Source organism: Ischnura elegans, chromosome 1 (genome assembly GCF_921293095.1).
Source record: "Ischnura elegans chromosome 1, ioIscEleg1.1, whole genome shotgun sequence".
Lineage (NCBI taxonomy): Eukaryota > Metazoa > Arthropoda > Insecta > Odonata > Coenagrionidae > Ischnura > Ischnura elegans.
Window position 1 is genome coordinate 165,939,172 of NC_060246.1, and position 25,648 is coordinate 165,964,819.

At 42.8% G+C, this 25,648-nt stretch overlaps 1 protein-coding gene across 1 annotated transcript in view; it reads left to right on the forward strand.

Moving 5' to 3' along the window:
• LOC124173263 (sodium-coupled monocarboxylate transporter 2-like) overlaps positions 1 to 9,259 on the forward strand; it is a 38,533-nt gene extending 29,274 nt beyond the window's left edge. The window contains exons 12-15 of the mRNA XM_046552784.1: positions 1,475 to 1,561; positions 5,720 to 5,886; positions 6,402 to 6,622; positions 9,043 to 9,259. Of these exons, the coding sequence (XP_046408740.1) occupies positions 1,475 to 1,561; positions 5,720 to 5,886; positions 6,402 to 6,622; positions 9,043 to 9,110 (543 nt within the window). The 3' untranslated portion in view covers positions 9,111 to 9,259. The remainder of the gene's footprint in view (positions 1 to 1,474; positions 1,562 to 5,719; positions 5,887 to 6,401; positions 6,623 to 9,042) is intronic.
• Positions 9,260 to 25,648: the final 16,389 nt, after the last annotated feature.

The following is a 25,648-nucleotide window of genomic DNA, read 5'->3' on the forward strand; positions in this document are numbered from 1 at the left end:
GTCTATCCTTGGCCCCCTATCCTCTCTGTACATACTCGACCTTCCCAATTGTCTAAAGCAATGCCGACGATCTCCAAATTTACCGTAGTTGTTCGCCCGATGAAATTGACGAGGCTGTATCAATCCATCCATCAATCTAGTGGGTCACTCGTCATGATTTCATCCTATATTCAAGTAAAACTAAAGCTTTATCATCGGCAGTTCAAGGATGATACGCAGCTTTAACCTCATACTACTACCAGTATTTGGTTATCGACGTAACAATTCCATATTCCAGGAATGTCCATAATCTAGAGATTACGTTAATGCCAACTTATCATGGGATTGCCAAGTAAATAAAATTTCTAACAAGATTCATTCCATACTTAATGAGTAAAAGGTTCATAGATATTTACTCACTTTTAATACTAGAAAAACATCTATATCTTCGCTTATTTTCTCTCAAAAAGATTACTGCTGCCTTATTTATAATGGTCTCAGCTAAGAAAATAATTTTAAACTTCACCGGGCATTACACTCCTGCCTGATTTTATTAAAATGAGACATTGCAATATTGCAATGTCTCATTTTAATAATATTACGAACTTCTACCACATCTTGCCTAACATAATACAAGATATCCTGCCTGATGTTCATTTATGACCTTCGCAAGAACGTCCACATCACACCATATTATGAGCAACTAAGATGGCCCAACGTCAATACCCTCCTATAGAGAATACCTTCGGTGATTTCTTTGTTCTATATAAAGCAAATCACCTAGGTATGATTTGTTCCTTAGTTGTTCCTCTGTCTCTACGATGTACACTAGGTCTGATCCTAATATGTTATATTTCCCTCGGCATTCCGCAACCTTTATAGAAAATTTTTCTTGCTACTGCTTTACGTACTGGTGGTATTACGTGCGTGTTACTTACGTGCTGGTATTTGGAATAAGATGCCGAATGATGTTAAAAATTGCATATCAGCTCAATCTTATAAACTAAAACATTATGATTATATACTGTCTCGGTAATGGCATAAATTGCTCGTATTTATTTTCATATTTTTGGTCTGGATATCACGGTCCATTTTTTATTGCAGCATTTTTTTCAATTGTTTAGTCAATAATACGTGATTTTTCCTTGTGTATGTATCAAGTTCGGCTATGTATACCTCCATTTGCCGTTTTTTACTAACATACGTTTGCTATGTTTAGTTATGTCATTATATAGGAATAACATTATGTATAGAAAATTCAAAATTTTCAGTTTATCACCATCATAATCATCTATCTTGTATTTAATGTGCTAGCAAACTGTCATTTATTTATGTAATTTATTATTATTTTTGTTCTCATGGATTCTTTCCTGAACGATAAATATTTTTCTATCCTTCTATCTGTAATAATGAAGCAATTCCATCAGTATGAATGCATATGACTAAAAAATGAATTTTCATTGGCTCTTTGACATTTGTATTATCTTATTTACAGACAAACCTGAGCATGAATGGTCTCATAATAGGAGTAGCATTGGGTCTATTTGCACTAGGAATGTTCTTCCCCTGGGCTAATTGGAAGGTAAGTACTAAACTATAAACACAACAACAGTTTAAGATTATGATTAAAACTTCTAAAGGCATCATATGACTGAAAAGAATCGATAGACAAGAGAAGCCTATCACTTAAAGTCAAATTTGAACCTCAATTGTGCATCTCCCATTCACTATTTTATTCCTCAGTTCATCCGTTGACGCTAAATTAAAAAATAGGATCGGGGGTAGATGGAAAACCCACTAGGAAATATTTCCTCGTAGAACTCCACAAACAGATGGTCTCCATCCGAGGTAATTACCACCATTCAATGCCCATTCATTTATTGGTAGTAGTAGTATTTGTGATTAGGGTGCCTCGACAACTAAGGTCATTTGCACCACAGACAATCTATAAAAATAAAAATTTTAAAAGATGCATTAAAAAAAACATTTAAACATTCATAAAAGTTTTGAAATAAAAGGGGTTGTCAAATTATAAAAAGGTTGGAGTTTAAACACTGTTAATTAGCCCGGTCTCTATTAAAAACTTTATCACTCGGCTGACACTATCAGGGTCGTCTCCTAGGATGTGCCCTAGGTCTCCTCCGATGTTCAGCCGATGGCGCACAGAGCGGTATTTCTCACATTCAGTCAGGAGATGTCTCACAGTAATGGGAGAGTCGCAAACATCGCATATGGGTGGAATTCTCTCTTCGGTGAAGAGGTACGAGTGGGTCAGAGCGCAGTGCCCAATTCTCAATCGTGCGATTGCGACCTCCTCCCTGCGATTCCTCCTGACAGACGTGGGCCACGCTGAGATTACCGGCTTGATTGCGCGCAGTTTATTTCCGGTAAGAGAGCGCCAAGTCTCTTTCCACTTTTCTAAGGCTATCTTTTTTGTGCTATCCTTCAAATCTTCATATGGTACCAGCACAGAATCAGCAACGTCGTCCTCGCTGGCTGCCTTCGCGGCCGAGTCGGCCATCTCATTTCCAGCAATACCCACATGTCCAGGAACCCACAGAAAACGGATTTTCACTTTTTTCCGAGCAAGGGAAAGTAGTCTATTTTGAATTTCCTGGACGATTGGGTGACTGGGTGAAAAACTGGAAATGGACTGCAGGGCGCTCATGGAGTCGCTGCAGACCATAAAGGACGCGTTGCTACACTTAATACCATCCAGAGCCATCTTTATGGCGAACAGTTCTGCCGTATAGCCGCTACACAGCGGACTGAGCTTGGCCTTGAGGGTTCCATGGTGAGACGAGATCACTGCACACCCGCATGCACGCTCCGACTTCGATCCGTCCGTGTAAACAGGAATGAAGTCGGGGTGGCGGTGCATTACTTCCTTGAAGCTATGCTGGTATTCCGCGGCAGTTGTCAAAGATTTTTGATTTTTGTGGAGGACAAAGCTGACTTGTGGGAAAGGTACCTGCCAAGGTGCATTTTCCGAATTCCCAATGGGGTACAGTTCTGGGAGTATAAACTCACTGTCCAGGATAAAATTATTAAAAGTTGGTTGGTGGGACACGGGTGGAACTCGATGGTAGCCTCTTCCTCGTGGTGAGTTCTGGGTATTTTCTTCACAAAAGTAGCAGAGAGGTACTTAGTGAAATGCTTGGTGTTCAGGTTTGGTTCTTTCTCAGCCATGGCTGAATTTCTCCACTGATTGAAATTGACTTCTCCACTCCAGAATTTGAAAATAGCTCCACAGGTACGTTATTCGTCATTATGATAAATGTTAATTTAAAATAATGTACCTTATTATTACTTTTTGTGGGATTATTTACCACCATATGATGACTTATTTGCTAAAAAATTAAATTCAATCGAATTAAATATTATTTTACCTACAATTTAGCCCCAAAATGGAATTTTAGAAACGTAGGCAAAAATGAGTTGTGTTGTGCGGGCGGTCTATACTCTAATTTTGTTGTTAATTTATAGACATTGTTTGAACCATAGATTTTGTCAAATAAACTTCAAATTTCATTTTTATAAACTATTAACATGTATCCACTCTTTGATACTATCCATTATCCCATATTTTCATAAAATTCGTCTACATAGCCGTTTGATTCTGAAATCAGCCTGATTTTTCGCAAAATTTTAAACTTTAGAGCTCGGGCGGCAGTGGTTAATATTATCCGATTTGAAAAAAAAATTGTGTACGAGATCCTTATCGCATTTCGCAACTTTCCCGCATAGGGCAAATTTGATCAGGAAAATAAACCTTTTTTCGGCCCACCCTAATACACGTGCCCCTCCGAGAATGCTCTTGGCAGTGTCCCTTTGGATCACGCTCACCCTTCCTGGCATACGCTAGAAAGGAGCCGCCAGGAGCCGATTGACCAGGATGGGTTAGTTCCCGGCCGCCCGTCTAGGAGAGTCAGGGGCCAAAGTGGAGTGTTGGGGATTCTCCCCTCCCACAGAGGAGGTCCTCTCAGCCACCAGGATCCCCGTTCCCTGCGACACGGGTCGCCACGCACGGCAAGCACGTGGGTGGGCTAAGGCAAGATGGTATCGCCTTACACGGACAGTCGGGCCCACAAGACTGTCCGGACGCTACCCTAGTCGTACCGGGGATTTTTAACGAGGTTGTCTCCTCGGTGGGCTCGGGTCCGTGGGGACGCGGCTCCCCAAAGGAAGAGATCACCCTCTTCCCCCCGAGCGGGAACCCTTAATTGAGTTTTTTGGAGCAGAAAAAGTGCTATTTCTATGTAAAAGGTAAAAGTAAGGCCCCATAGAACCGATTTTCTGTTTGTTTTGACCTATCTCTAAGCGTTTAGGAGATATCGTCCGTCGTAATGCAATCCACCCCCAGGGCACCACCCCGCACCGCGGCCCCGCTGAGGTACGGCCAGCACCACTTACTAGACACTTTCCCTCCACCCCTCTCCTCCCTCGACAAAGTCCTTGCTCCCACTGGCAAGATCTAGCCTCTGAAGAACTGTGCTTACGTTATGAAGAATTTAATAAAAATCCAATTGATCAATTTCAGTAGATATCAACCAAACTTAAATACATTTTCAGAGTACTTCTACTCTTTCACTCACACCCCATATTTGGCAATCAAAGTGTCTCACTTGGATCATTTTGTCGCTAGGAGAACATAACTTTTCGCAATTCTGCAAAATAAGGGCCCCTTGTAAAATACTGCATATGTGGAAATCCCCGGTCAATCACGTGGAAACTGAAATTAGGTGGCCGCCCGAGGCGCATTGCAAAATGCATATCCAAAAACGAAGAAATGGGTGCTGAGCGATGCATTTATTCTCAAACTTTCCGATTGCGGCTATGCGTACTCACAAGGAATCGCATTGATAACTCATGAATGCGATGCATTACATAGGTACCGTGACGAATGTGATTCTTCATTGACAGGCCCAGCGTGGAGGATGCCCGTAGAAGGCTGATTTCTGATGCCACTTCGGTCGCATTCTTATCGGGTTTCAAAAATGTCTGCGGCGCGGTGATGAGTTCTATGCGATCCACATTTTTTCCAATATTTTGCATTTTTTAAATATATATATCTTTAAATTATATTGTATAAAAAACCCGATTGTACTTTTTTTATGCATAAATATTGTGTATCGTTTTATTCTCTGTATTTTATATTGTTCACACTTTTTCTTACATGGCCCTGAATATGATTTAAAAAATAAATCGAAACGTTGGCTGAAACTTATTTTATAAATGACCTTAACTCCAAGAAATACTATATTATATATTAAACAAGGTCAAGAAAAGGAAAAAAATATTAAAAAATAAGTACAATGGCTTTTAATTGCGAGGAGTAGCGTAGAAAAGTTACTAAACTGATAGATCACTACAGTATGGATATAATTTTCGGTTAACAATCCTAATTATACCCTCTTTCCCCGTAAAACTCGGATCACTTTGTCTTTTAGAAACGCGTGCGGCGACTTTTGTAATCCCATTTAAATTCGCGGTGGGTGACAACATATGAAGAGCGGTCGTCATGAGGATCCTCTTTTGTAATATTCATGAGCAGGCCTTTCCTCATGAAATTCGGATCGCTATGCCGCCAGCGACGTGAGTGGCAACTCCAGTAAGTACTTCAAAGCGTGGGATTTCGCAGCAAATCTAGAATTCGACAGGAGAATCCTCTACAGCAATTATCGTAATTGCGCATGTATTCAAGGCAGAAAACCAATCGTGCACTTTTTCTCTTTTGAAGGGTGCGCTGGGAGGTGCCGTCATCACCATTTCCTTCATGATGTGGCTGAGCTGGAGCTCGCAGTTGGCCGTGGGCGACGGAAGGATTTACTACGAGACGAAGCCCATCAGCGTCCAAGGGTGTCCGTGCAACGCCACCATTGACGCGCCTCACACATCCAACGAAGAGTGAGTTATAGTAGAGTGCGTCATTTTGAAAGGGAGTGCTCCACTTTGCACTGCAACTCCCTCATTGACACCCATGCACAACGGCGTTGAATAAATGGCGTTGGCGGCGTTGGATAAATGGCAATGACCGAGTCGGACTAACGTGGCTCATGATGTTTGAGTTGCCACATCTTCCTAAATACTTCCATCTACTCTTCAAAAACTTAAAATTAAGTGCACGATTTGTCCATTTGACCTTGGCAATTATTCTGTAACACCACATTTCTAGAGCGTTCTAACTTGATTCCTCTGCCAGTGTAATCCACCATGAGTCACTACCACAAAGAGGCATGCTAAAATGTTACGTCCTTACGAATAGCTTCCTTACTACAATCACTTTACTCCCAGCTTCATGAGAAATGCCTCTTCGCTAGTGATACCCCACTGTTCATCCATTGCGTGTCATCCGGCTACCCAACTGCCACAAAACCTCCACCATCTCAAACTTAATGTTTCCTCTCCCGCCTCTTTTTCAGCGTTTTAGCGTTGTTCAAGCTTTCGTACATGTGGTACGCACCAATGGGACTCGTTCTATTCCTCATCGTCGCCATGGTAATAAGTGCGCTGACGGGCTTTCAAGATCCACGGGACTTGGACCCAAGAGTTACATCGCCGCTGACCCACTGGGTTTCAAACAGGCTGCCTCAGAAGATGAGAACTATGCTCAAACTTCCTCTTTACGACTCCGCGGAAGACGGTAAGCAGGGGAAAGAGAAATTTGCTCAGCCAACTGGTGGAGCAAACGTTTCTTCAAAGTTCTATACGACGAATTCGTAACGAAAGTATCGAGGATTCTCAATTAGATGGGCTACTTCAGAAATCGGGTTGGTAACATAACGAATTTTATCTCACGACACGAACAGTGGACTGGAACCAAAAAAGTAAGCAAAAACTTCTTACACGTTCTGAAGTTGAAACATTCTCAAACCAATTGCGCATTACTTGCCGGATTATTTTTTCCCTGTGCTCGCACATAAATAATATAAATAGAAGCATGGTCAACGTTGAACTAAGTATCTTAATAATGGTCACCTTCAATTTATATGCCTGTAACCACAAAAATTAGGTGCAATAATTTACTGTTGCTATTGATCACCGTTCCTAAATTAGTTGTTTAAGGAATGTGCCCTAACTTGCAATATGCGACGTCACATTCCTTCGCGCTTTCGCATTTTTGTTTTAACGTTCTGTTATTTACCGAGAGTCCAATGTTTTTCTCATTTCAGGAATCTGAAATGTCATTCCATTCCCTTTATCTACCCTTATGATTGCCCCAGAACAACCCATTTCCTTCCGTTCTTTCTAAGGTGTTGATTCTTTAGAATCATTACTATTAATAGTTTGATTGCAATATGACCTTGTTTGTGAGCGACACCCAAGCATAATTTGGATGGCTGATGATGTAATTAACCCTTTCACTGCGGTTCAATCTCCGAAAACCTCACATGCGGCGAAAAGGTTAAAATGGGTCCAGGATGGGCGTGGTACACCCTCGTAGGGTCACAAATCCGGGACCCTTTCTTCGATGAGCTCACCCTCGCTGGCCCGTCTCTTGGACCCTCCGAGCGGGGGGGGGCCTACCTCCCAAAAAGTGACCCGATTTGAAAATCAATCCGATCATCAAAAAAAGATTGCTTGCATCGCACTCCTGCCAATCAAGTACGTCTTTGAACCGTGCTCCTGCGATGAAATATAGCAATTTTATTAACTTTGCTAAAAACGTGGCTGTGGACCACTGGAAATTGGCCATTTTAGCAAAGTTAACAAAATCGTTATTTCTCATCGCAGAAACACGGTTCAGAGACGTACTTGATTGGCACGAAGAGTGCGATGCAAACTATCATTTTTTGATGATCGCATTGATTGATAGATTTTCAAAATGCAGTCAGATCGGTCACTTTTGGGAAGGGAGGCTCCCCGCTCGGAGGGTCGAAGAGAGGGGCCAGCGAGGGTGAGCTCGTCGAGGAAAGGGTCCCGGATTTGCGATCCTTCGAAGTGCTTCGGCGAAAGTGCATGGGAGGGAGGGAGGAAGAAAAAGCACCTTCACAGCAGCCTGCCGTGCGAACGTACCAGGTACGTTCACAGCAGCCTGCCGTGCAAACGTACCAGGTACGTCCACAGCAGCCTGCCGTGCGAACGTACCAGGTACGTCCACAGCAGCCTGCCGTGCGAACGTACCAGGTACGTCCACAGCAGCGAAAGGGTTAATTCTAAGTATTCAAAAGTTTGCAATGCTGTTTTTGCCTATTCCCAGCAAAATAATAGGTTTACAATTTTGATTACGTTTAACCATACATTATTCAAACAAAATACACTTATAATTAATTAAAGATTATAAAAATTAACACTTCCCGTGGAAAAATTATAATTATGCCCGGAAAACCTGGAAAACTCAAAGTATTTTCGAATACCCAGCTACTGGACACACCGATTATGAAATCACAGACATTGAGGTCATCTTGGTATCAGAGGTCTTGGAATCGGGGGTGTCAGTACACTAATCATTTTGCGTAACAATATTTACCAACGGATATACAGCAGATCATGCTTAAATATTGAGTTCCACCCTAATTGTACACATCTAGAGGATCTTATCAGTAAATGATAAGTGTACCTCGCTCAGCATCACAAGGGAGCATTTCAAATCCGATTTTCATTGAATTGGGACAGCGCTACAAATACATCGACATTAATATGAGAGACGGATGTTGACCATTGGAAACATACATTATATAATCACAGCCCATGAGGAAAAACATAAAATAGGGGATGACATCAAGAAAATTTCTTTTCCCCTATTACAAGGATAGAAATAGTAAAATGATGAGAGAATAGCGCAGAGAAAACTCAAATAAGGCCAACGCTGTTGTAATACTAATATCGACAGCTTCTTAAGTTTCACATTATTAATTTCATAGACGATCGACTCTTATTAGTAAATTTACGTTCTACGGCCGTTTAACATTAGAAAGAAATATATTCCCCTACACCGTACTCTTTGCTGGAACCCTTTTCGCCTAGCAAAGAGTACTGCCTCAAGGAATGTATTTCTTTCAAGGATTCTTGGTACACTGAAATACTCATATCATGCCTTCTTCCTTTGTTTCTTTCTTTTAGAAAACCGAGAGATCTCCAAAGAATCCGAGATATCCAAAGAATCGAAGAGCTACGACGAGCGTTTGTGACAATAGGAAGACTCCTATTTCGAAAGCTACTGATGTATTTTTTGGGGAGCACCGACTGATGGTGAGATTGACTCCATGCATATGCTGGAAAACATCCTCTACGCTGACAATAACCTCTGTATTTATTGTAATAAATTTCATATAAAATTGTAAATATTTTCTTTCTTGCGCTCCGAACCACGCGCCACGAATTCTTCAAGCACTTCAAGTTCTCTCTCGCCTCTTGCTGCTGACTTTGAATCAAACGGCCTCCGACGCCGAGCTCAACTCAACCGCCAGGATCCCCGAGCAGAATTGAGGATTAGGGTGCGTCGACGGCTAGGTCATTTCGGACCACTTTCAAATCATTTCATTCAAATCATATAAGAGTAATAGAATAAAAATAAAGGTCCTATATACCTTAGCTAAATAACATTTGCGAGTTAACGTAAATCACATTAAAAAGATTCATTTCCTTGAGAAAACAAAATGATATTATTTATGCTGTTAGGGAACATAGCCCTTAGAGTGCCAGCAGGCCGATCCATCGGCCCAGCGTGTATGTGCAAAGAGTGCAATGGGCCGATCGGGTTTTACACTCGCGCTTTTTATGGTTTGTGCTTCGTGTAGCTTCTCTGTTTTTTTAGTATATGACATGCTGCCTTGACATTGTTGGCTAAATTTCACGACGACAATTAAGTAACATATAATCATAATAGTAGAAATACGTTTTTAGGGGTGCATCGACAACAGGGCCATAGTACCGCTCATAGTTCCTTTACATTAAGGAAGCGTATTGATTTCTGCTAAGCGCTTTCCATAAAAAGGGGTATCCTATTGTATGAAGTCACAAGAGATTAATAATGCCCGAGTTGATGATATATTGCATTACATTATTGATATTATCCAGATTATTACCCACAGCGGTTCGTATATCTTGGTTTCCAAGTAGTTTCCTACGTTGAAGACAGTATTTTGTACATTCCTTCAGAACGTGTCTCAAAGTAAGATGGCAATCACAGCGGGGAGGTTGCTTCTCTTCGGTGAAGAGGTATGCATGAGGTTGCTTCTCTTCGGTGAAGAGGTATGCATGTGTGAGCGCGGTATGACCAATTCTAAGCCTAGTGAGGGCGATCTCTTCCCTACGGCTACTCCTGGCTGAATTGGACTACGCGGACGTTTCCACTTTGACGTTTCTCAGTTTATTGCCGCCAGCGATATCACTCCACACGTCCCGCCCATTGGATAACAAACCGCATCACTACGCTGCTTGGTCTCGACATATACATTTGATAAAAGAAGGACTACTCTTTGTTGAATTCCCATGCTAGGAGTTCTTAAGCCCATCCACCGCGTCAAGGTGGTAGTCCATCGGAGGGAAAAATGGTAAAATAATAGAAGTATACAAATAAAAATTGAAAGTAAAATTCTTAAGTAAATTGAAATTAAAATAAAGAAACAATTTTGAGAAAGAAAGATAAAGTGAAATGAAAATGTGTTATTCAAAAGAGATGCGCGTTTTCAATTTAAGTAAAGAGGAGCTATTTACGAGAAATAAAGATAAAATGAAAAATAAGAATGCATATTGGAGAGAGAAAGAAAAAGAAAAGAAATAGTGAGGTTACTGATAGTATATAAAATAATGAGAAGTTGTAGGCAGACAGCTTTAATCTCCTCTTCTTCGTTTAAATCCATAAGGAAGTGTACAAAAATCTTCTGTCCTTTTCCTCTTTGTAGTAGTAGTGTTTCTTTTATAGGGTGCGTCGGCGGCTAAGGCCATTTTGCACCACTCACTGACTGGTATTGATAAAGGGGATTAGGCCCGTTCTGAAATTAACGTGTCGATAATTTACAAGAGGTATCATTTATATTTTATTGAAAAGTCGAGTTGAGTGTAGGAATGCTATCAGTCGGGAAATGTTTTCGGGAGTGTCTCCTAGAACCTCAGATAGGTTATCTCCGAGGTTGTGATTCACCCGTGCAGTCCGATATCTTGCACAGTCCATCAGGATATGTCGCACAGTTAGAGGACAATCGCAATGAAGCATTGGGGCTGTATTCTCTCTTCGGTGAAGAGGTATGAATGGGTTAATAAGCAGTGGCCAATTCTTAACCGTTCTAAAACCACTTCCTCCCGGCGGACATTTCTTACAGAGGTCTGCCACGCAGTTATTACGGGCTTAATTTCCCGAAGTTTGTTATTTTGAATTGCAAGCCTTCCAATTTTGTCCTATTATATCCCTCATGGCATTTCCTAAATCTTCCGCTAGTATTAATGTAAATCGGTATCTGGAGACCTGAGTGCGTCTTTGGCTGCAGAATCTGCCTTCTCATTCCCGGGTATTCCCACATGTCCAGGGATCAAAACGAATCTTATAGTGGTTCCTTTCTTACTCAGGGATAACAGAGAGCTTTGTATTTCTTGAACAATGGGGTGACAAGGTGAATAAAGAGATATGGATTGGAGAGCACTGAATGAATCTGTGCAATCATAAATGACGCATCAATGTTTTTAATGGATCGGAGAGCAATCCTAAAGGCAGTGAACTCGGCCGTAAAAATGGAACAGTACGGATGCAATTTTGCCTTTAGGACTCCATGATATGAGGATACCACAGCGCACCCACAGGCGGAATCCGATTTGGAATCGTCAGTGCATACGAACGTAAATTCGGAGTTTTCAGCGCGGAACTCATTGAACAGTTGTTGGTATTCTCCCGGCATAGTAGTAGATTTAGAGCAGCGAGTAAGACCAAGACTCAAATCTGGCCGGGGAATTAACCACGGCGGCACGTTACTTTACCCCCATTTCCTCTTTGTGTAGACAACTCGGAACAGCTTTGTCTCAGTCCTCGTCGCAATGTCATGGTTGTTCAGGCGACAGATGCGGTGGTTGTATGTTAATCTCCGCCCTGGAGCATCTTCAAGAACCATCTTTTTCAGCGCATCAAAGCACATCTTGGTCATTTGTTATGTTTACAGTATAGTGATGCCTCTCACTTTGCACACTTTTTTCTCGAAAGTTGGAGAACATCTACAGCGCACCACATATGCATAGTCCTTAGGTCCACCAGAGACAAATTCTGAGATAAAACACCCTTCTCCGAGGGGAGCGATCTCGACAGTCACATCACCCAAATAGTCGCCAATCGGCGGTGCCCATTCCCCGGGTTTTTGCGTGTAGACGCAGCTGTCGGTGTCGTGATAAATCGTACGTCAATTCAGATGCGCGAGATACTTGTACAGCTCGAGCCTTGCATGAGCAGTTGTGAAACACGCCAATACAATGTTGCTGCTAGGTGTGGTGCTAACAGCATCGGCGGCCTCTTGCCAGTGGACGTACAACACTTCATCATTTATTTCCACTGTCCGATGCACTTCGATCGTGGGACTCGATAACATCGAGTATAACTCGTCCAATTTTTTAACTACGCTTGTCTGACAAGCCAGGTTCTCACGCTGCCCAAACTTGCCCCAGAAACTGTTGGGCATGAGTTTAGCTAAATATCGTTTTCCAGCGTTGAATTCCACATTCTTCTCCTCTAGACATACACCCTTTCTCTCGAGAAATAATTTTAAGTATCTCTCTCTCCCTTCCTCTGAAATGCACCAGCTTGGCCACCCGCTAGCCTCTTGCTTAACTTTAAAAAAGTTATTAATGTAGCCCGAAAAAAGACCTCCCTCCCCTGTTTCCCTGGAATACTCCGTAATATCACCATAGTGCCAAGCTTCATGTATCTTCAGCACCTTATATCCCAGAGAAACCGCCTTTTTTACTTCGTTGGTAACCCATGTCCCCACTAGATTTCTTTCTTCTTGTGTGAGACAGCATGCCACCTGGTTTTAAACTAGCGCACAATTACGGCACAGCGGAAAGAATAATTTTCCATTGGCCTTCATTGGCAATACTGGCAAGCAGAGGTCGGTAGGAGGAAGAACATCACAGCGCACTAATCCTTCAATCTCTTCGAGGGGAGGACAATCTTCGCCCACGTATATCACAGGATGCCCTAGAGGACATGCCTTATACTTGTTCACATAAGGATATAGTGAGCGGATGTCGATGTATTTTATTTCTTCCCCCTCCGATTCATTAGCCCGGCGATAAAGTATTATTGCGTTTGTCCGCCCTCCGTAGAAAGCGTCCGCAGAGGACTTTTTTCACACATCGGATGCTCCCTCAAGTACTGTTGCAACTCGCTGTCTCTCTCTACCTCCCTATCAAACTCGCACTCCCACTTTTGGATTACACTGCAGCCCCTTTGACTAAAAAAATTCAGTTTTCTCTCAGTCGTCTCGAACCTCGACTGCATGGTTTCTTGCGAGTTTTTGTGAATGGGTTCATGTCTATTTGGAAAACAGCTGGGGCAGCCGTGATAAAAGCACCCGTTAAATTCGAAAATTATCTTCGAATCTGGGGTTTGCAAGTACCCGTCAACCTTCTTCCCCTCCCTTCTCACTTCTTTTCCATTTGCAGCGTGCTGAATCACTTGACCGCGACTCCGCTCCTCGGACAAAAGCCACTTAATGGCCTTTTGGGATTGAACTGCTGCACATCTGCGTCCCCTTTGAGGTATAATGCTATCAAATCAGCTTTCAAGCATTTCTTCTTAAAAACACACATACCAGCGCTGGCCAACGCCTCTCTGAAGGGATCCGTCTCGTTTGGGCTGAGAAAATCTTGCCTGAACTTTGTACAGGCTATGCGAAGAATATTCACGTCTTGCACGCAATACTTCTCGATTTCTTCGTCCATTTTGAACACGTTATTTTTTTCCGTCATCTCAGAGACTTAGAAAATTTTCCGCATCCTTCCTCGTCATCTGTTCCACACCACAGTCAGCAGGTGGCGGCATTGGTCCCTCGTAACTATTATTGGCATTCTTATTAAACAGGTGCGGGAAGAATCCTTTCGCTAGGGAGTTATCCAATCCCAGCGTCTGCGGAAGTATCGATAAAGGCATAGGAAGAAAATTGAGAAAGTCGATGAATTTAAGCCCCTAAAATTCTCAAGATATCAATTTGGCCCCTGTAGAAATTATTTTCGGCTGCCAGTTCATTTTTTCCACCATTGCTTTTATGATGAAGTGGCTTTCATAACCTTTGGCGTATTGTGCCACGCAAATTATCTCCTTAAAACCCTTATTCCTTATGACCACTACGGATTTAAAAAAGCTAGGACCGGTTCCGAGTCACGAAATATCTCCTGCCCTCCTTCGCATTACGTGCAAGCTTGCATAGATGCATCATTCATGCACTCACCACAACATTTTTGTGCGACAAGGAGGTTAGGGGTATGGAGAAATTGTCCAGTTCTTTCAGGGAGAGGTGTGTCCTGTCTACACTAAAATAAAGAGAAAATTTGTCAAAGGCTTGTCTTGTTTCACCTGTGGCAACACGTAGCATTTTCTATCAGACACATGCCTACTCTTACACGTCCTGCAATAGATTTCGTCACAAACATGCTTTGATTTCGCGTGTTCCAAACTGTACCCTCTTTGCAAGTTCATACAGTATTTTAAGACGTCGCACGGCGACTTTCCTCTACCCCTCCTCTCTAAATGTTTAGAATCGTTCCTGCTGGAAAGAAAAAGGACAAAAGTGTGGTACAAGAAATTAAATTAAATTCAACCACTCATTTAATACGGCTGTGTTAAACGCGTACATTTTATACCGTAAGGCTAATAATAACAAAGATCACCTAGCATTCAGAATGAGCTTAGTGAACAAAATAATAGCTAAGTATCACGGGCAGAATTTAGAACAGCGCAAAGGACGGCCCTCGGATATCGATACGGAATGTACGCAATTGACCGGGCAGCATTTTGTTCAACTAAACCCGAAAACTGAGACATTTAAGGTTGGAAGAATAAAGTGTGTTGTGTGCACAAATATCGGAAAGAGAAAAGAGACAATATATAGATGCAAAAACTGCCCAGGAACACTCTGCTTAGAACCCTGTTTTGAGCAGTATCCACACAGGTCAACTATTAACCACCGCATAAGAGGAGCAGGAAAAAGTTAATGGGTCTGAAAAATATAAGTGCGTATTCATAAATATAAAATTTAAACAATTGTTTATAAAATATATTTTTTTGGATTTTTTTTGCATAGTGATAAGATTCAAAAAAATATTTTACATCATGTCTGCACAAAATCTGAAGTGCCTCTAAATTAAAGCACCCTGGGTGGTTTAAATACCTAAGATTAAAGCACCGTATAGGGACGGAATAGCGAGGACGCATATGCTGTGTCGTGCACGCTTGAGGGGTTAAAGGTATGAATTGGCATACCCCCACTCAAAGGAGGGGGTGAGTTTCCTTCGAAACGCATAGGAAAATACATTCACTTCGGTCTTTTCAAAATATTTCTCTTACTGACCAAACCCTTCCAGGGGTGAAGAGCCCTTGTTACAAATCGTGAGTAATTTTAGGAATATTAAGCACCTTTCACCTTCCTTCCCACGATTTACCTCTTGCTCAAAGGGCAAAAGCTGGACTTTTTACGAGAAAATTGAAATTGTTAATAGCCCGCATAATCTTTGTAACGATGAAGTGTATTCTACCCTAATGCCTCTTTTAACCCTGAACATTCCTCCCGCTCTTAGATGTTTTTAATTTTTGACCTTCGCCAAAACCCGCTCCTCTCCTGGTTGTTATGACTTTTCTTCCAACCTCACCGATTCACTGATTTACGTAATCCCTAGTCCCCCCCCTCCTTCAAAGACCTTCCCTATTACGCATCTTTTTAGTCAAACTGTCTCCCCCCTCCCTTGCCAGCCTTTCCACCCCACCTCTCTTGCTGGACGGTGTACATAGAACTTGGAAAGCCAAATTGGTACCTTGATAATGACACCATGTGTCGAAACCGGGTCGGTACTTTGTAAATAAAATTGGGTGGACGTTTACCATTTTATTTTATTCTCATGGATATATTCCCGGTATTCCTCGATATATACAACAGCTCACGTATGTACTCTGATTTTCCGGTCGCTAGGAAGACTGCTATTATCAAACCCATTAAGAAATCCAGGAATCCTACAAAACCGTCACATTATCGCCCAATCTCACTGTTATTGATTTTTTATCATTTGCTTGATAAATACCAGTCAGGATTCCGCAAGGAACACAGTACTCAAACCGCCCTTATAAGAGTGATAGAAGACAATGGACAACAAAAAAATACTATCCCTTTGCTTTTTGACTTCAAGGCATTTGATTGTGCAGATCACGATCTTCTGTTGGTGAAGATGCGCCGACTGGGATTTTCTCTCCCAGCAGTGCAATGGTTTCGTTCTTATTTATCTCAACTCGAGAACTCAGGCCATAATAGGAGATGGAGATCAACTTTCTAGTTCATCGATGGTCCCTTGCGGTGTGCCGCAGGGCTCAATTCTCGGCCCTCTTCTTTTTTCTATATTTATACGCGATCTACCTCTTTCGATTGTTCACTCTAAATATCAATTCTACGCAGATGACTTAAAAATTTACTTAAGCCTGAATCACACGATCATTTTTTCCATCCCTTTAAAGACATAGCTCCTCCTATAGCTCTGGCGATGGCGGAAGAAATGACCGTTTCTGCCTATCATTTCGCGCGATGGCTCGAGGGACGGGATTTTCATAGCTTTTTCCATCACTCGGCACGTCCATTCTTTCGTCGCTGAAACCGCAGCTTCTACCGTCCTTCAGCCAATCAGAACGCACGGTCGCTGAGAGCGATTGCAACGCCACGCTTGGCTTTTATTGGAATAACTGTTGTAAACACAGGGAAAATAGTAAACAACTCTTTGGTTAAACAAAAACATATTCAAACTTTTAAAATGTCGCGGAATTCCACTGCCCCATGGACTCAAGAGGCGACAAATGCGCTAATTGACAATTATAGTAGGCATGAACATTTGTTCAATAGCAAAGCAGTGAATTACCACAATAAATTCCTGAGGACGAAAAGCCTTAACGAGATACTGTTATGCGTCGAACCTTTTCGACCTGGCACCACAGTGCAAGATATAAAAACGAAGGTAAATACGCTGCGAAGCCAATTCGGCGCAGAGGAGCAGCGTATAAAAGCTTCCATGAAGAGCGGATGCTCCGCGGACGAGGTATGAACGAAATTTTCCAAATGGATTAACATTACCGACGTAAAATCAAATACGGAAATACTGATAATTTTTTTGGGAAGTTAAATCAGCTCGATTTTCATAGTTTTTTCTGTGCATTTATATTCATTTTTGCGTATTCTTCACTGCATTAATGCAATTGCTTCTTTCGTTTCTCAAGGTTTATGTGCCTACATTTAGGCATTATGAACAGCTGCTTTTTTTGAGAGGACACTTGATTCCTCGAAAAAGCGCCGAGACTCGGATTGCTTTAGAAAGTCCGGAAAGTACACCGGGGCCAAGTACCAGTACTGGCGATGCTAGGGTAAGTGAAAATTTATCACACAATCAGCTGTTATTAAGTATACAATGTTTTGAATAATAATATATTTATTCCACGGGCTTAAGCCCTTTTAACATATTACAATTGAAATGTAGGTATTGCACAATAAAGAGTGTATAACAATATACTAATAAACACAACATACATGGATAATATGTATACATTGAGATCGAGATACTCAATACATAGAAGTGTGATACAGTAATAAATAGTTATTTGTAACATTGGTAGAAAAATATATGAGAGTAAAAAATAGGTAAACAACATTTAGAATTAAGAATAGTTGAAAGAGAAAAATCTATTGGTTCAACATATTCCGAAATTTGTGTTATGAAGAAAAAACATTAATTTGGTAGGGCATAGAAGACGGTTCTGTAAGAATTTTTTTAATGAAGTTGTAGATAGTTGAAAGATATCAGCATCCCAGCATATTTTATTGAAATCTTTAGCTATCCTATACATTGGCAAATAATATAGGTAATTGCAACTACTTTGTGGATTATAAAAAAGATTGAGATCTTGAGTCCAAGGCAGGGACTTATATTTTAATTAAAGTCTAACAGATCTAAGCGTTGGACTAGGTTATTTAACCAAATGAGAACTATAAACCCAATTGTTTGCTGCTATTATGTAGTGAATTAAGCCCTTTAATGTACACATGTAAGAAACATTACTTCAAAGTACTGAACTTTTTTATTGGTACCTAATTGAGGTTAAACAATCATAGTGATGGGTCCATACATCAGATACAAATATTTAGTATGGTTAACATAAACTTAAATCTAATATATTCTGACCATAAAACTGAAATCACATATTCATTTATTTTTAATGACAGGGGGAAGCAGTGTCCGTTTAAGTGGACATGAGTACCTTTGAACCTCTGGTTGGGGATTATGAGGTCCTTCAGTTCCATGAAGGTGACATAAGTTTAGATGAGCGTCCGCAGTCATCGATTTCGACTGCATGTTCCATAGGAACAACTGAAGAAAGGGTGGTGACACCAATGTCCGATGCCTCTTCCACCTCAAAGGCGAGGAGGGGCAAGCGGCAGAGGGAAGCTGACACCTCTAAATCGGCTGAGGTGTTGGAGAAGATAGCCCGAACTCTTGATGCCCCCATCAACCCTCCTGAGTCGCAGGAGTCCCACTTCGCCAAGTTTCTCTGGCATGGGCTGGAGAGGATCCAGAGTGAGGAGAGACGGCTAAGAACAACTAAAAAATTATTCGACATCCTTCTGGAGGCGCAATTGGAGGACCTGTTAGACAGGAAGAATTAAAAATATAGTTTATGTGTTTGTTGTGTATTTTTATGTTTTATGTGTATCATTGGAAGTTTATGTGATTGTGGAGTGTTATTTTCAAGTAAGAGACAAATTAGTGTAGTGAAATCACAAATAATGAGTTATTTTAACAGGAAAATGCAAGTTAAAACATGAAGTCATACCTTTTGGTTTACATGTTTCCCCTGTTGACTGCCTCATCCTGCCAGGGAACTCGCCTAACACCATTAAAATATTGGGACAAATTCCTCCCTAATGTGATAAATATGGGCCCGAGCCCTGTTTCCACCTATAAGGCATCTAATTGGCTGCAAATTTTGAACCCTCTCCACATCTTCATCTCCTAAGTGAATCGGTTTCCTATTCAAAATGAAATTATGCAGCAGACAGCAGCTAGTCACAATTTCGTCAACCTATTCTGCAGAGAGATTAATTTTCGTGAGAAGCACTCTAAATTTATTGGCCAATAATCCAAAGGCATTCTCTATCACACGTCGGGCTCGACTCAATCTATAATTATAATGCCTTCTTTGATTGGTTAGTTCCCTCATCCTGTATGGTTTCATAAGATGCCAATCGAGTGGGAAAGCATCATCTGCAATGATAACATATGGAACGTTAATAGTCCCATTTGGAAGGGGTGATGCTGGTGGGAGGTTCATTAAATTTCTATCCAAAGCCCTTTTGAGGTTGCTTGCATTATAAATACTTGCATCATTTGCCCTTCCATTCACGCCAACGTTTATCCAGACAAATCTGCAATTAGCATCAGCTAATGCAAGTAGTACTATGCTATCTGTCCCCTTGTAATTGCGGTAGTAGGACCCACTAGCTCTAGGAGTGAATGCAACATGCTTGCCATCAAGTGCTCCCAGACAGTGGGGAAAGTTCCACAGAGAGAGGAACTGGTTGGAAATAATTTTCCACTCCTCTACTGACGATGGTACCTGCAAATAGTGTGTGAATTATATACAGACACATAATTCGGTAAAGTGTTAATATTATTTCACTGTACCTTTATCTCATTTTCAAGGGTATTAATAGTAGTAGTGTTTATTTTATAGGGTGCGTCGGCGGCTAAGGCCATTTTGCACCACTCACTGACTGGTATTGATAAAGGGGATTAGGCCCGTTCTGAAATTAACGTGTCAATAATTTACAAGAGTATCATTTATATTTTATTGAAAAGTCGAGTTGAGTGTAGGAATGCTATCAGTCGGGAAATGTTTTCGGGAGTGTCTCCTAGTACCTCAGCTAGGTTGACTCCGAGGTTGTGATTCACCCGTGCAGTACGATATCTTGCACAGTCCGTCAGGATATGTCGCACTGTTAGTGGACAATCGCAATTTAAGCATTGGGGCTGTATTCTCTCTTCGGTGAAGAGGTATGAATGGGTTAATAAGCAGTGACCAATTCTTAAGCGTGTTAAAACCACTTCCTCCCTGCGGACATTTCTTATAGAGGTCTGCCACGCAGTTATTACGGGCTTTATTTCCCGAAGTTTGTTATTTTGGATTTCGAGCCATTGCGTCTTCCAATTTTGTCTAATCATACCCCTCATGGCATTCCCTAAATCTTCCGCTGGCATTAACTGAAAATCTGTATCCGGAGACCTGAGCGCATCTTTGGCTGCAGAGTCTGCTTTCTCATTCCCTGGTATGCCCACATGTCCAGGGACCCAAGCGAAGCTTATAGTGGTCCCTTTTTTACTCAGGGATAACAGAGTGCTTTGTATGTCCTGAACAATGGGGTGACAAGGAGAATAAAGAGATATGGATTGGAGAGCACTGTAAGAATCTGTACAGATCATAAATGACGCAACACTGTTTTTAATGGATCGGAGAGCAATCCTAATGGCAGTGAGCTCAGCCGTAAAAATGGAACAGTACGGATGCAATTTTGCCTTGAGGACTCCATGATATGGGGATACCACAGCGCACCCACAGGCGGTATCCGATTTCGAACCGTCAGTGTATACGAACGTAGATTCGGAGTTTTCGGCGCGGAATTTCTTGAAAAGTTGTTGGTATTCTCCCGGCATAGTAGTAGATTTAGAGCAGCGAGTAAGATCAAGTCTCAAAGCTGGCCGGGGAATTAACCACGGCGGCACGTTGCTGTACCCAGTGGGGTACGTGGCGGGCAAGGTAAAATTGCGTTCTGCGATTAGGTTTCTGAAGCGAACACTTAGAGGTTTAGTGGATCTTGTCTTTCGGTTAAAAAGGTCTAAAAGCAGTGGGTGAGAAATAATGTTAAAACAGGGGTGGTTCGGCGCGGATAAAATTTTTGTGGCATAATTGCACATCAACGTCTCTCTGCGATTGACTAGGGGAGGCTCTCCTGTATCGGCGTAAATGCTCAAGACAGGGGAGGTCCTGAAGGCACCGGTTGCTAGACGCAGTCCCGTATTATGAACCGTCGAGAGCGGTTTCATGTAGGTCTCACGGGCGGATGAGTACACAATCGATCCGTAGTCTAGCCTTGAACGTACTAATGCTCGATACAGCATAAGCATTGAGGTACGATCCGCGCCCCATGTCGAATGTGACAGAAACCGTAAAATGTTCAGAACTTTGAAGCATTTGTCTCTTAGAGCTCGGAAATGTTCGCGCCAATTCAGGCGCCGGTCCAATGTCATACCCAGAAATCGGGCGTTCTCAACGTAAGGAAGCTCATTACCATTGAGATATAGGGACGGTGGGGCTTGTACACCCCGTCCTCGGTAAAAGTGAATGCATTTCGTTTTCTCAGTAGAGAAACGGAATCCATTCCTCTGAGACCAAACGGAGAGCTTATTCAGAGTCAGCTGGATCAGCCTAGAGGCATTCGTTAATTTTGATGACCTGCAGAAAATAGCGAGGTCATCAACAAACAAGGAGCCCATAACTGGGGAGCGGATACACTCGGTCACATCGTTTATCGCAATGGCAAATAGGGTCACGCTCAGTACGGACCCCTGGGGTACTCCATTTTCTTGTGGATATAAGGTAGATAGATATTCACCTATTCTAACTTTAAAAACTCGGGCATACAGAAAATTTTTAATGAAAATAGGTAGATTTCCTTTAAACCCCCATTTATCAAGTGTCTTCAGAATTTTGTACCGCCAAACACGGTCATACGCTTTCTCTAAGTCGAAGAACACGCCAATTACGTTTTGCCGCAAGAGAAATGCTTCCTGAATGAAACTGTCAGTCCTGACGAGATGGTCGGAGGTTGACCTACCCCGTCGAAAGCCGCACTGGATATCCGAAAGAAGGTTCCGCCGCTCCAACCACCAAACGAGACGACGGTTGACCATTCTTTCCATCACCTTGCATACGCAGCTGGTGAGAGATATCGGTCTATAGTTGTTTGGGTCCGATCCATCTTTTCCTTGTTTAAGGATGGGTACGACTATGGACTCCCTCCAAGGGTCTGGAAAACTACCCTCTGACCAAATTTGGTTAAGGGATCGCAGCATATGGGGGAGTGCTTCTTTGGGAAGATTTCTTAGAAAAGCGTTATGCACCTTATCTATTCCTGGTGAGCCATCACGGGATTCGAGGATGGCAGAGGTCAACTCCCACAGAGAAAAGGGGTCGTTGTAAACCTCGCCAGAGTCTCTCGGGTTAAAGGTAAGAGGTATCGTCTCATTCTGCTCTTTCAGTGTTCTAAATGGTTCGTCGTAGCTGCCGTTACGACTCGTCTCCGCAAGTCGACGTCCAAAGCACTCGCTTATTTCGGGAGGTGTCGTCAGAACTCGGTCAGTCTCCTTCAGGGATGAAATTGCAGGGTTGTGGTTAGAGCCAGAGATGCTTTTAATCTTCCTCCAGATGTTGGATATGGGAGTCCTGTGGTTTATAGAACACACAAACTCCTCCCACGAAGCTTTCTTGGCCTCCTTAACCACTTGCCGAGCTTTCGCTCTGAGGCGCCGGAAGGCGGTGAGATTTGTCGCCGTAGGATATTTGCTAAAGATTCGGAGTGCCCTCTTTCGCACCTGTATAGCTTTTGCGCACTCCTCGTTCCACCAAGGAACTGTGGGCCTGTGAGATTTGCATTTAGAACGGGGTACGGTGGAATTTGCGGCTTCTAGAATGTTATCTGTGAGTACTTTTATGTTCCCCACACCATTCACATTGTCGTCGTGGTTAAAATAAAAATTTCTTTTAAAAAGAGACCAATTGGCCTTGCGGACAACCCAATTGCTTGGTTGAGTCGGACGGTGGATAAAACCGCCACCTTTAGTTATTAAAATAGGGTAGTGGTCGCTACCGCATAAATCTTTATGTACGGACCACTCAAGCCTAGGCATTAGGCCACCTGTCGTAATACTTAAGTCGATACACGAGAAGGTACCGTTGAAGCTGTTGAATCGAGTTTTTTCACCGGTGTTTAGTAAAAACAAGTTAAGGTCATTGATAAAATTTGTGACTATGTGTCCCCTTTGATTGCACTGAGTTCTTGAGCTACCCCATAGGGTGTCGTGTGCGTTGAAGTCACCCATTAAAACATAGGGCCGAGGTAACTGACGAACGAGGGATTCTAAATTAACTCGACTCACGGGTGCACCTTCCGGCAGATATACGTTGCAGAGAGTAATTGCCTCGGGTGCGTGTACTGTCACTGCAATTGCCTGCAGCGGAGTGTCCAATTGCACTCGTGAGGTGTATAGGGCCTCCCGAATAGCAATTGCCACTCCACCCTGGGCTCGCTGACCACTGGTGTCGTCAAGTCTAAAAAATTTAAAACCTTTTAAAACGGTCTTGTCTGTCAGCTTAAAATGCGTCTCTTGCAGGCATATGCAGACGGGGTTATAGTCTCTAATTAAAACAACCAGCTCCTCCTTGTGCCTATAAAAACCATTCATATTCCATTGTAGAATAAAATTCATGGTTTAAATTGTTAAAATAAATAAATAAATAGGTTAAAATCTGGAAATGTACGTATGTACACAGTGAGCGGAGGATCAACGTTTTAACCGCTGTTTCCTCTGCTTTATCCTGGCCTGGAACACTTCTGTGTCCGAGACACAGAGGTCTTCTTCCATGGCATCATATTGTGCATCTTTAGAGGATGTGGGTGGGGGTGTTTTATCCCGCTTATTCCCAGCATCCTCAGAAGTAGATTTTGGGTTTTTCTTAGGGGAAACCGCCTTAGAATGACTTTTCCTGTCTGTGACTTTATTAATTTGCTTTTCTGTTTTTTTTTGTTCTCGTGTGGGCATCTTCGTGCTCTCAATGCGAAAATCATTATAAGTCTGAGTAGAGATGGTACATGTAGTTTTTTTAGTGGTGGTTGCGACTATTTGCGAATACGATTTTGAAAATGTTGGGGCCATCTGTGACCGGTATTTCATTCGTGCCTCGGAGTAGGGGATTCTTTCCAGGGTCTTTATTTCCATTATCCTCCTTTCATCTTTCATGACGGGACAATCTCGGGAGTACGATGGATGCGTGCCCTCGCAGTTGACGCAGTAAGGCTCCGATGAACATTTCTCACCGTCATGCTTGTCCTTGCCACAGCGCGGGCAGGTGTTCTTGCCCTCACATCGCGGTGCGATGTGGCCGAATTTTTGGCATTGAAAGCAACGCATCGGGTTGGGAAAGAAAGGTCTCACAGGTACCGATTCATAGCCTAGGTAGACTTTGCTCGGGATTTTATCCAAACCGAACGTGAGGATTACCGAGGTAGTATTAATCACTTCACCGTTACGCTTCGTTGTAAGTCGTCGACAATCAATGACACCCTGGGAAGCCATCTCCTTCTTAATTTCGTCTGGTTCGACATATAGTAGGTCGTAGTGGCTTATCACACCCCTAGATGTATTTAGAGTACGGTGGATCTCGACATTGATTGGTATATCGTGCAACTTTTCTACTTTTAACAATTTTTCGGCTTGTACGTTATTGGCTGTTTCGATTAATAGGGAACCATCTCTAAGTTTCTTTACTGAGTTTGGCTCTCCAGGAATGATGGCTTGAAGTGCTTTTTTAATGAAGAAGGGAGAAACCTTTTTCAAATTTTCGCCGTCCTTGGAGCATTTCAATGACAGAAACCGTTTTGCTCTTTCGAATAACTGTTCTCCTCCGCCCGTGTCCGGGCGGGATCTCTTTGGTGGAGGAAGAATTTCAGACTCCATGCTACGTTATATTTCATCCCCTGGGCTCCCCACCCACCACGGAGCCACACATTCGGGACGCCACACCGAGATTCGGTGTGGTCGCCAGGGCTACCCAAGGGACATAGGAACCTTCGAAAGGGGGTCTCTTTCGGGTTAGAACCTCCAGCGCGGGGGCCCTCCGAACCCACACGCCTTCAGCCGCCCTACGGAGACCCCCATATCTCCAGCACTAACCCGTCCTGGCGTACGCTCGGAAGGAGCCGCCAAGCTCCCCAGCCGCCAGGAGCCGATTGACCGAGCTGGGCTCTTCTCGGCCGCCCGTTTTGCGGGGAATCCAGGGCCGAAGTGGGGTGTTGAACTCCGGCCCATACCGGGTATCCGACGCCCAGCTGGGTGCCGGAGAGCTCACCCACCAGGATCCCCTTCTCCCCCACGTACGGGTCTCCACGCACGGCAAACACGTGGGTGATTCTGGACGCCAGATCTTACGGCTACTCAGAGCAGCAGAGTCACATGCTGTCTGGACACTATCCAAGCGAGCGACGGGGTTTTTTAACGAGCTTTTCTCCTCGGTGGGCTCGGGTCCGTGGGGGCGCGGCTCCCCAAAGGAAGAGATAACTCTCCTCCCCCCGTGCGGGGAAGGGTATTAATTATGGCGCTCAAAGTTTCAGCAACTATTCCGGAAATAGTGTTGGAAGCCATTCTTGAGGAGAAGTGTAGATTTTTAAAG